At 36.5% G+C, this 13109-nt stretch overlaps 1 protein-coding gene across 1 annotated transcript; it reads left to right on the top strand.

The window, feature by feature from the left end:
* The first annotated feature begins 907 nt into the window (after positions 1 to 907).
* Positions 908 to 12561, top strand: LOC139745606 (ectonucleoside triphosphate diphosphohydrolase 5-like). The gene is made up of 10 exons (XM_071656001.1): positions 908 to 1178; positions 2241 to 2320; positions 2674 to 2817; positions 3536 to 3653; positions 5561 to 5732; positions 6626 to 6723; positions 7360 to 7599; positions 8282 to 8338; positions 11219 to 11331; positions 11881 to 12561. Exons 1-10 carry the CDS (start codon positions 908 to 910, stop codon positions 11974 to 11976), a joined length of 1389 nt encoding a protein of 462 aa, XP_071512102.1. The 3' UTR covers positions 11977 to 12561.
* The last annotated feature ends 548 nt before the right edge of the window (positions 12562 to 13109 follow it).

The raw sequence follows: 13109 nt of genomic DNA, 5'->3' as shown, positions 1-13109 counted from the left end.
ATGTGAATAGCGTGCAAGAGTGATGTAAATAAATAACCATTTTGAAAAGTAAAAAAAAAAGTCTTCTTCGTCTTCTTCTTCTTCTTTTTCTTCTTCATCTTCAACAAAATACTCCTCAACGTTCCATGATCCATCTCATCTGGAATGAAACGAGGAATGGGGAGTGTGCGACATTGCTCTGTTAGTCCTTGTACTGAAGTTGTAGCTGGAGTCTTGGTTTAGATATTGAAAAAAAAATAGTTGCTTGAAGTTTAAAAGTGTTGTTTTTGACTGTGCTCTGAATTTCCGGTGGTAAATGAGTTCCAGTCCTTGGTAATGCAATGGTATGTGGAATATAGCCTAGGTTTAGGAGTGTTTGAAACAGTTGGTGCAAGGTGTTCTGTATCATTTCAGCTATTGAATTGAGCATTGTACAAAGTAGTTTTGAAGCAAGAAAGACATGTCCCTTTCTACTTGTTTTGTGTACAGTGTAGAGATGAACAGTGACCCAGTGAGTGAGTCAGAGATGTGTTGTGTTAATGGTCCATGCGTACCCTCAACTCAAACGCGTCTAGTAATTTATTGCAAGTTGTAACAAACAGTGTTGAAAATTCATAAATAAACTAAAGTCATGAGATATAGAGAATAGAAAGAAATAGAATCTGGTTCAGTGTTTAGACCCACATATTTTCAGTAAGGATGCATTTTACTGAAAGGAGCCAATTAAATAGGCCTGTCTTTATATGAAATTACAATCACTGATAGTTAACTTACAAAATATGTTGGCTTTCTTCCAGATTTCCCAGCAAAAATACATGGAAAATGCTCGCCCTTGGAGAAATCACATTCATCGAGTTTGATTGCCAATGACAATGTGTATACGTGTGTGCTTCTCATGACTCATGCTCCAACGAAGAGGGCCATCACCATGCAGCGTCTATGCTGCAAAGTACTGGTGGTGTCCCTTATCCTGTTTGTGGTTTCGCTGCTGTACTTGATGAACAAGAAAGAAAGCTCAGAGGTGATAGTGGACCAGCAGTACAAACCTGATGAAATTGATGAAGACTCCATATGGAATGACAATGGTATTCTTCAGCAGATGCCGCTTTCACACGATGCTGATTTCTATGGTGTGATGTTTGATGCTGGTAGTACAGGCTCCAGGGTTCATGTCTTCCACTTTCAAGAAAGTGCTCCAGGTAAGAGGGAAATCTGAAGTTAAAAAAGCTCACAGTCACACTGTGAATTACATTGCTCTACTACAATGTAGCAAAAGGCTCCTGATAATCATTGCTCTGTAAGGTACTTGGAATATTACAGAAATACTTGAAAGATCTGCTGTTATTCATCACATAGACCTTATTGTGTTAAAATTTCATCCTAGCGACACTTTAACAAAATCATGCAATTATCACATTCATATGCAATGCAAATGTGTGTTTCTTTCAAAATGAAGATTTTTTCCACGTAGAAAAGTTAATGGTGACTGATATAAGTGATACAATGGATCTGATCAGCAATTTTGTTTTGTTTATTAATATAGTATATGATCTGATTATTTAGCTTTGGAATGTATGCATAACACCAATTACATATCATTTGCATAGAATTTGCAAGAATGGTCTTGCATATTCCTGTGCCTGTATGTTACAGCAGGCTTGCAAAGTTCATTGCTACACAATATGCAAATTGGCTATAGTAAGATCTGATAATGAGAATGGTAGAATGAGAAATTACGTGGACTTTTAATGTTGTAAATGTTTTTTTCAGGGCACATAGCCAAATCATGTTGCAGGAGGTAGTGATCAATCCCCTCACAAGTCTCTCATTGGCCCGTTATGTTAATCTTCATGAAATTTCTTTCTTTAACATGTACAACAAAGTTGTTTCCTTCACATCCTATTCATGAAGTCTTGGTGTGACAGCAACTGTGATTTTTAGAGGGACAATGCTGTGAATTTACAAAATTGTCAGACACAATTAAACTTAGAATATTTTTGTGTACAAACAAGTGGGAGAGTTGAGAGTAGTCACATCATAAAACTTTACTAATTTGCTTTTGTGATCACAAATTGCAACCAGTGTTGGTAAAAAAAATGGACAAGTTTCAAATTGCATGACTTCTTAGCCTTAATTTTGGTCTAAACTTGATGATTTATGAAAGTCAATTTGAACATTGTGTTCTTGTTATCTATTTTAATATTATAGAATTTTTAATACATATTGTATATTTAATCAGGTTTGTTTATGTGTCACAATAGGTTTGCCACCAATTCTGCTGAATGAAGTTTACAATTTTACAAAGCTTCCTCTGGCCAAGTATGCTGATAATCCATCTGAAGTGAGTAACTTGTAATTTGTGTTTGAAGCATTAATCGGCTATTTTCATGTTTTATCAAAGTTTTTGTCATGTTGTAATGTCCGCTTCGATGCAATATTTTCATGAAAATATCAAGAGTATGAGTTATCTCCTTGTGCTGCAGAGTAAAACTGAGATATATAAATTTTTGTAAAGCAACACTTCCAGTTCATTGCTACCTTTGTTAATCCCCCTTGATTATTGAAGATGATGGAAGGAGTTAGGATCTAGAAAGGTTGTGCATCTTGGTGTTTAACACTTCAAAAATGATCCATGACTTGAAGTCTATCTTTTGATCCTATACTAGGTCTAATTTGCTATCTCTCAACATCTAGGGGGCAAACTCTTTGGATATTCTCCTGAAAGTTGCACTTGATTCCATTCCGGAGCACCTTTGGCCTTTGACTCCTGTGGCTCTCAAGGCCACAGCTGGACTTCGGCTCTTACCTGAGGAGAAGGCAGAGGCTCTGCTAGATGCTGTGAGTTTATCTAATTACTGTAAAACGAGGAATTTTCGCGTGCACTTTAATTTCGCGAATTTCGCGAGCGCCAAGATTCGCGAAATTAAAATGCACGCGAAAGTCCTTGTTAACACTATATGCATTGAACGCCTGCATTTCGCGAAAATTTCATGCCACGAAAAAGGCTGTCGGCTCCAATTCGCGAAAAATTCATGCCGCGAATATATCATGTTTTACAGTAGTTTATCATTTGTAGCTTATCATTTGTAGTCTCTTCAGGTATTCAAACTGTTCATGGCAGGTCTAGGGCAATCACCCCCTGGGCAATTACCTTGGACCCTTCCCCTGGCCCTAATCATAATCCTAATCCTGAACCTAATCCTATCCCTAACCCAAACTCCTAACCCTAAACCTAACCCTAACCCTAATCTTTACTCTTACCTTACCACTAACCATTATTTAGCCGGGGGGTAATTGCCCCCTGGGGGTAAATGCCCGGATACGATTAATGGCTTTGCTTTTATATATATCTGAATGTTGGAAGAAAAGTTATTTATGTCATGCATATGATATAACTAGGATGTATTAAAATTGTCTCTGTATGAAGCCAATATTACTTCAAGATAAAATGAAAATGAAAGAAGAGAAGTAATCTTTCTAACATTTTACAAACACAGAATTCCAAGGAAAATTGTGGCAAAGTGTAAGACAGTTCTCATAATGTTTGGCTGAACAGGTATACGAGCAATTAAAGGCTTCCCCACTTCATGTAGAAAGGAGGGAGATTAGCACCACCATCATGGATGGCACAGATGAAGGCATCTTCATGTGGGTCACTGTCAACTTCCTCAATGGTAACCAGATTTCTCTGCTTCTTTTTTCTTTCTCCCCAAATATTTCATCCTGTTCTGTATGAAGCATCTCAATCATCTTCTCTGTTTCACTCTTAAGGCACCACACATGATTTGAATTATTGATTTTTAGCAACTATGTATAATGATCAGATTTATCCCTCACTGTGCCCAATATCAAAAAGGAGCATTTCATATGTGTTGACAGTCATGAAAAAGAACATTGTTGCCAATCATATTGAAATGCTTCATTGTGAAAACGGAAGAAAATAGAGTGAATTGATTGACTTATAGAGTTGTGATTTTCATAGTTGCAAAAGGAAATGTTGTGTTATGAAGTTTTCTCTAGTTGGTATCGAGGAAAACTTTTCATTATACATTCATGAATCAAAGGACTATACTTTAGCTGCTTCAGACATTTTCCTGTTTGAGCTCTTATCAGTTTCAGAAAACTGATTTTCTTACCATAAAATTCAGCATGCTATGCTTGAAGAATGAACCAGTTATCAGTTATTCATCTACAGCTGATTAAATAATTAAATCATGTACTATGTAATGATGTAATATAGTCTCTATGTGATATAATGAAACCACATCAGGTTTTGCTGAAGCTGATCAAATAAAAGACATATTTTTTTTTTTGGTTTATGTTACCAGTAAAGCTTATTTCATTTTGTATTGATGTGAGAAAGTCAGTTTTCAAGTTGCACTATGCTTCAGGTGTCGGTTTCATTGATTATTCAATAAGGGTAACTAGATAGTGCTGTAGAATAATGATTAATACCTTTGATAGACAAGCAATGCTCCACTTGTCCTTTTTCTAAATTATGCTGACTTAGTGCAGGGCACTCAGTATGAATAGTACATAAATGATTGAAGAAACATACATGATGGCATACAAAATGAAGATCCTCACAAAAAGATTCTTCTTTTTTTTTCAAATTTATTACTTTGCATATGCACATGGTTCTATCATCCTCATGCAGGCATTGGGAACAAGATAACTAATTATTTTACATTTGTGCAATTCTTAAATTATTTTTGTATCTGTACAGAATTGTAAACATATTTCATTGTATTTCATTTCTTCAAATCTTATGCATTTGTTGATGTTTAGTCTGTCTGGATTGATTCTTCCATGTGGAATTGCATTCAGCAACATGTGTCACATGCATTGTGCTCATAATTATGCAATGGCTGAGATATAAACATTAATAGTTGCATTCTTCACACAATAATGCTACCTGCTCTTGGATGAGCTCTTACAGCTCTCAACAGTGCACAAAACAATGCCAGACAACAATACCCTAAAATACATAACAGATAAAACAGGGAAATGCATGGGAATTAAAATTTTGTGTAGAAATACATAAAAAACATTATTATGCAGTCATTCTCTGCAGACAAGCTTCAAGAGACAATTGGTGCAGTGATCAAGTGCTGTATGCAAACTCTGTAGAAAACTACTGTAATAATTTAATGTTTTTGCAACATAAAAAAAAAAATGTAATGACTACTATGCTTTCAAGTGGTTTGGGTGAATGACTGGTAAGTACGACCATACCATATGTTACCAAAGCATTTGTATTATTGATGAGTACAGTGTTAAAAAGCCTACACGTTTTGATAAGCAGTATTGCAGGACTGACAAAGAGCCACAGCCTTTGTGTGTTGCACAAGCTTTCATGGTAATTGGTCACTCACTGACCAAAAATATGCCTAGGAAAGGGACACATTCACGACCATCCCACCTCATACACCAGAGCCTTCTTCAATAAGAGTGAGGGTTCATGGTACTATATGGTTACTTTGCTTGCTGCAAACAATATGAGTTGGCATTCTGTTCTATTTTCTCTTTTGTCACTGGACCACAGCTTGGGTAATGTCAGAATATTGTAATTATTTTGCAGGTGCTCTCACCAGCCAAACACCAGATACACACGGCACACTCGACATGGGTGGTGGATCGACTCAGGTCACATTTTTACCTCAGACTCAAGAAACAGTAGAACATCCTGTCCACAGAAACTTCATTAAACAACACCCATTTCTTAAGCATGGATATGATTTATACACAAAAAGGTGAGAATGCAGACAGCCTAGTTGCGTGTGTGTGTGTGTGTATGTATGTATGTGTGTGTGGGGGTTGATTAAGAGACAGACACATTTCAACTGTTTGATGAAAAAAAAATGATATATACGCCATGTACATATTTATTATGCAAACAGATATCGATACATAAAAATGCTGTTAAAAAGTGCAATGACGATTTCCTGTTTTCCATAGTGTTTGCACTACTCCTTGTTCTGTGCTGAAATTGGTATCACAGCTCTGAAAGATTGCCAACTCCAAATGACATTGACTTTGTGTACAACTAGGTTTCTGTTGATATTGACTGGGTTAAAGTCCTTGTGTAAAATATCATCTCTACCATTACTTCCTAGAATATTTGATAAGTTATTGAGTGGCCCACATCTTTGTCTTTTAGTGGGCCTCTCTATTCCAGTAACACAATTATTTTGAACATATAATTTCATACATCCATATATGGTTGTAATACATTGTACATTTTGTTTACTGTGAACTTGAAATGACAACAAAAATGTGATACTGGAAATAAAATTTGATTTGAATTGAATTGAAGTGGTATCTTCTCAATTCCTATATCTTACAAATGTTTCACACAGTACTTTTTAGAAACTTTAGGTTTTAAAATACAACATTTAAGGCTTTGTGTCTTTCTATTCAATTGAGATATCATGCCATAAATACATGCTTTGACTAAATAAATTCTCTAACGAAAGGACTTAAAAAAAACAGATCTATGCCCCCACCCCCCAAAAATACCCCAACAAAACAAAACAAAACAAAACAAAAACAATACAAGACTGAGGAAATAATGTCTACTATATGCATGGTACATAATTTGGTGTTTGTCTGTCTTTGGTGATTTTCTTTCCTTCCTTTTTTCCAGCTATTTAGGGCTTGGCCTCAAAGCAGCTAGGCTGGAGATTCTTAGGAGAGAGAAAGTTGAAATGTTTTTCCAGGGATCAAGTGATTTGGAAGACTCAGGTAAGTTATAAATGTTAAATGCTAGATGTGTAGAAAAAGGGGCATGGATTGCCAAATTGATATACAATGTCAATTTCTGCCTTGTTTCAATAGATTGCATAAAATGTGATGAAAATAGAGCTTTGGAAGTTATTTGTGGCTTTAAGAGCTTTGGTTTTGGTCATCAGAAACACCAACAAATCAGAATGAATACAATTTGTCAATGAAACCTTTGCTTGTGTTTCATCTTTTTGTATGATAAGTTTAGTCAAATGATGAATCAACGATGTGTGAGAAATAATTGCAGTAGAAATTAGTCATTAACCAGGAAACAATTATAAACATGTCTGGGGAAAATAGTGATAAATCCAGATGACAACAAGGTTTAACCTCCAGAAATGAAGGAAAGAAGATGAAGGGCAGTTTGGGTGTCATATTGACAGGAAAAAAATGTTTTATTACTCTACAGAAAATGCATTTTATCATTCTACACATGACAATATGAACTGCCAAGTGCTGTGTTTATGGTCAGTTAGTAATTTATCCATAATGTGGTCTGAAGCATATTAATTGAAAATATGAGAAAATAGTTCCCCTGATTTGCATGTCGCTGTCTTACAATGTAAGTGTTATTTTTTTTTATCACATAACATACAGCTTCTGGAGAATTCACCAGCATGTGTCTGCCCCCGCTGTCGTCTGGGTCCTGGGAATTTGGGGGCAATATCTACACCGTCCTGTCGTCCAGAGAGCAGTCTGGCCACCTCTACCAGAACTGTCTGAATGTGGTCAAGGCCTTTGTAGAGGACATGGTCACTGCTCCAGCCGAGATCCACAACCAATCATTCTATGCCTTGTCCTATTTCTGGGAGCGTGCTGCTGAGATCGGCAAAGTGGGTGAGTCTTGAGAAGGAAGAAACTAGGAAAGAATAAAGATTTTTTTTTAAGATTACAAATGAATGAATGAATACAATCAAATACAAATAAAAAAAGACCTAGTTTATCAGGTTTTTCACATAGAGGACAATTTCTTCTGTGTTTTGCATAATTGCATAATATTGTATCTACTTTTATATACATATATTTACCTCTGTCAGTGAATACAACTATGCTGTTAAGTTTTCTCTCTCTCTTTTTTTTTTTTGCTGGAAGGAGGGATTAACCAATACATTGATACAAAATGTATTTTTAGTCTTTGATGAAAACTGTAGACTGTATATTTTATATGATGCAGAAAAAATATACTTTTTAGTGACATCTTACGAGTGATGACAGACCTTTTGCAAAGCTCACTAAGTCAGGAATCATGAAATGGCAATATACTTGAGTGTAGGAAAGATCTTTTTTTTGAAGGGATATCAAGTTTTTTCATGTAACGTAGTGTGATTTGTAGACATTGAATTAATGTGTAGCCAATGTATTATATGTTCACGTATCAGAGATTGGGTTTCTTGATGCTATAGAGCTGCAGCAAAGAGTTTGTCAGTAATAGAGACTCTCAGTGATAAAGCATAGTATAGTATGATCTGACAGATAGTTTCTGAATTCTTATGAGATGACTCTTTATTTTTTGTTTTAGATTGGAAAACTGGGGGTACATTACTAGTTAAAGACTACAGAGATGCTGCAATAAATGGTGAGTGAGATTTATTGCTTGGTGATTTAGACAATTATTAACCAATTAGAGCTAATTATATCCCCCGAACAGAGTTAGGAGGATACTATGGATTTGGCCTCGTTGCGCCGCGTCCACGTCCGCCTCGTCCGCCTCGTCCGCCGCAGAGATTTTCTTGTGAGCGCTCTACTGGATGCAGTTCTTTTTCGATCATCTTCAAATTTGGCTTGAAGGTGTATTATGGTAAAACGAAGACGCCTATTGTTTTTGGTGATGGCGCACTTGCTTGTTCCGTCTTTATACCTGAAAAGGTAAATTTAACAGGGTCTGCTTGTGTGTGCGACGCTGGCCTTGTTTCTTGACCGATTTTTTTCAAATTTGGTATGTAAATGTATCATAGTCAAATCTATACACCTATACCTATTGATAATGCTACCCTCACTGTTCCACCTTTTACAGGGTCAAAGGTCACCCTGATCATGTCAAAATTTGCAAAAGTGCTTATTTATGCCATAACTTGATTGTTACTCTACGGATTTTATTCAGACTTGCTAAGCAGGTGTATGGGTGGTCCTTCCACATGAAGGACACAACAGTTTGTGGTGACGGCACCCTCAGCTCTATCAGCCACATTTCTTATCAGATTTTCTTCAAATTTGGCAAAGAGGTGCATTATAGTGAAATGAAGATGCCTATATTGTTTTTGGTGGTGGCGCCCTCGCTTGTTCCGTCTTTATTGTATCCTGCGACAGTTGCCATATTATACAACATTCTGGCCTAAAAAGTAATCCAGATGGGGTGTGGGAGATGGGTTCGGGGGATACATGTGCTCGAACAGGTCTCCTGTGCGAGTGCTCTAGTTTCAAGAAGTGCTTTTGGCATGACAAAGATAGATAGGATTAAGCTGCCATCTGGCCTCCCTAGATATTGTAAATGTTGTCATTGTCTACCTGAAATTAAGCACATATCTACAACACCCCTGCTTCTGTTGTTCTCTCTGTATCTTCTGTATGGCTGTATTATCTGTATAATACGAATCTGAGATTTTATTATAAGAGTTGAATATCAGCTACTTTCATAGTCACTAGCTGGTAGGGATTTGGTTGTTTGTGAAATACTGTATAGATATCTTCTCTTTATGATTCCTTAGAACATCCAGTGTGCCAAATTTAACAAGTTCTCTAACTCAGCAATCTGAAGGATTCATCCTCCATCAATCACTGAAAATATCACCTATTCTTTCTTTGGTAGGGAAGCCATTGGTTACTGGACAGAGCGAAGTTTCTGAGCAGAAGTACTTGTATATAGCATACTGTGTATTTAAACCATCAACAAAGTTGTCACACATCCACTAAGTTCTTTAATTGTCCCCGCCGAACGAGTTCGAGCAGGGGACTATGAAACGGGCTCCGTACGTGTGTGTGTCCGTGTGTCTGTCTGTCTGTCCGTCCGTCTGTCTGTCTGTCTGTGCGTCCGTGTGTGATCAAAATGTTCAATTTGCTACTTCTCTGTCATTTATGAGCCAATTTTGATTCTGTTTGCTTTATATGATAGCACTACATGGGAGCTTTGAAACTTCTACACAGAATTTCAGTTGTGACCTTTGACCTTGACCTTTGACCTATATTGTACATTTTGCTTCAAAATGCTACTCCTTCGCCATTTCTAACCCGATTTCGATTCCGTTTGCTTTATGTGATGGCACTAGGTGAGGGCTTCAAAACTTCTACACAGAATTGTGACCTTTGACTTCTTTGACCTTTGACCTTGATTTTTGACCTTTATTGTACATTGGCTACAAAATGCTACTCCTTCGCCATTTCTAACCCGATTTCGATTCCGTTTGCTTCATGTGAAGGCACTAGGTGAGGGCTTCAAAACTTCTACACAGAATTTTGACTTTTGACTTCTTTGACCTTTGACCTTGATTTTTGACCTGCATTGTTCATTTTGCTACAAAATGCTAAGTAAACACTCCTTTGCCATTTCTAACCCAATTTCATTTCCATTTGCTTTATGTGATGGCACTACAGTCTAGGTGAGGGCTTCAAAACTTCTACACAGAATTTTGACCCTTGACTTCTTTGACCTTTGACCTTGATTTTTGACCTATGTTGTACATTGGCTACAAAATGCTCCTCATTTGCCATTTCTAACCCGATTTCGATTCCGTTTTCTTTATGTGATGGCACTAGGTGAGGGCTTCAAAACTTCTATACAGAATTTTGACCTTTGACTTCTTTGACCTTTGACCTTGATTTTTGACCTATATTGTACATTGGCTACAAAATGCTACTCCTTCGCCATTTCTAACCCGATTTCGATTCCGTTTGCTTTTTGTGATGGCACTAGGTGAGGGCTTCAAAACTTCTACACAGAATTTTGACCGTTGACTTCTTTGACCTTTGACCTTGATTTTTGACCTATATTGTACATTGGCTACAAAATGCTACTCCTTTGCCATTTCTAACCCGATTTCGATTCCGTTTGCTTTTTGTGATGGCACTAGGTGAGGGCTTCAAAACTTCTACACAGAATTTTGACCTTTGACCTTGATTTTTTACCGATATTGTACATTTTGCTACTAAATGCTACTTCCGGCGGGGACATATTTTACGCACCGCGTAATTTCTACTTTTCCTTTTTGAGAATGAATCATTTCTGCGAAGATTTGAGTTTGTAGTGGAAATTAAAACCAGTGAAATTTACACTGAATACATTGTGATACAATTAGACCAACAACAATGATTATGAATATGTCTTATCACTATTTTTTGTTTCAACAGTATTAGTTATGTTGTTAAAGTCTATATTTCTTCTCTAAATCTACATTTTCTGTCTCCATATCCAATCAAAAACCTTGTTCCAATTCATGTTTTCTGTCCTTCATTTTTTATGCAGTTTGTGAAGATTATAGGTCATACACTGATCACCCTTTCCACTGCATGGACATGGTTTACCTCAGCTCTGTGCTTTCCCATGGCTATCATTTCAGTGATGATGTTCAGCTGATAGTAAGTTTATTTGTACTGCTAATGAACTTTTAGACTTGATCCTGGATCTGTTACTAGTGCATCTGACATAAAGACTACATAGTATTATATATACATGCAGAGTAAGATCCACAAATAGAAATTCACTAATTTTCTGACAATGACAAACACTTCGCTGGTAAGGAATAAGTGAGTATTTGATTCCTTAGGATTCACATCAATCACTGAAGGTAGAAAATTAACCTACGACTTATGTAAACTTGATTTTATGTGACCAGGGCCCGCTTCATAAAGATTGATCTTATGATTGATCTCAAGATTGATGCGATTAAAAGAAGTTTCTTCGAGCTGCTATTAAACCTGTGCTTTAAGTCTGTAAGTAACTTTGGGAAACAGACTTATGAGCTGCATTGATCTAACGCTTGAATCACTAAGCTTAGTTGTAACTCTTTATAAAATATGCCTCAGAACTTCAGCTGATATGCTCAAAGTAGGATGTTATTTTATATCATCTCTTGCTAGCCTTTTTTTTTATTTTGACATTTGTGATCCCATCTGATCTATTGACAGATGACCAATAACATCAAAGGGTTTGAGGTCAGCTGGGCCCTGGGTGCAACACTGGACCTTCTGAGGACCCATTGGGAAAACAGACGAAGATTATGACCTTGGCCTTCAATTGGGTGTATCGGGCAGCAGGGTGCAGTCACAAGTTCAACACCATCTACTGGTATATGTTACTACCACGTAGTGCACCAGGCTGGATCGTCGATCTACTTGTTCATACATACTGCATGGCATTCTGTATTCTTTCATGAATCCTATATGAGAGTAATATTTTTTCCTGTCTCCCCAAGTAATATTTCTGGTTTTATGTTAAAATTCCATATAATGTGATATTTTTTCCCCTTCTGGCTTCAGCTTTTGCTTCAGAACACTGGAAATTTATTGTGTGCCCCGAAGAATGACGTGAATACATGTGAGCGCTTGAGATATCATACATGTTCGCTTGCATTCATGTCGTTCTTTCAGGGAATGACGATATAGTGTATGTGTACATACCTGTTTCACTTGGTACCAATGATTTTCTGTAATCCATGACATTTTTTGTTCTTTAACATAGAACCATGCTGCAAAGTTTTTCATGATTTGGAAAGGATGAATTCTTATTCAGTGCTGCAATGCCAACCCAACAGACAAACCAGGCTATCTCATCTCATATTGATTAATGCTTGACTGTTGACCGAACATATGAATCAATAAGCTCGAAGTATGCAGATATTTTATGTGCACTAATATGATCCTTTAATTTAAACTTACAAATCATTATGCTTTAAATATTTCAGAATATGTACTGTAGATAGTTTCTTGTGACATAACATGATACATTTATTTATTTCAAACATAGTTTTTGGCCAAACATAAATATAAATAGGTCTTGTTTCTAATTCAATATTATGTAGCAATAGCTTTAGTTCAATGCATGTATGCTCTCACAATGAGCAATCTTCAGTATTAGTTTAAGTGTGTTAATCATTAGGAACTTGTGTTTGTTCTTAGTGCTGTATCTATGTTTAATCTAATCTAATAATGTAACTTACATTAAACTGTTTACAGAAAGATCTCACTGTAACAAGTTGTAAATATCAAGTAACAGAAATTCATACATTAATGCTACACTGACATCAATAAAACTAATCAAACAACCACAAGAAAGATATGGTATCGTAGTGGCGATGGCATAAAACAAATAAAGTGTGTATTCTGTGGTTACATTTGAAGCCACTGCCTGTGAACTC

This window comes from Diadema antillarum, unplaced genomic scaffold (genome assembly GCF_040938485.1).
Source record: "Diadema antillarum isolate AM-2024a unplaced genomic scaffold, OU_Dant_1.0 seq00001279_RagTag, whole genome shotgun sequence".
Lineage (NCBI taxonomy): Eukaryota > Metazoa > Echinodermata > Echinoidea > Diadematoida > Diadematidae > Diadema > Diadema antillarum.
Note: the sequence above shows the minus strand (reverse complement) of the source record. Positions and strands in the feature narration are given on the sequence as shown.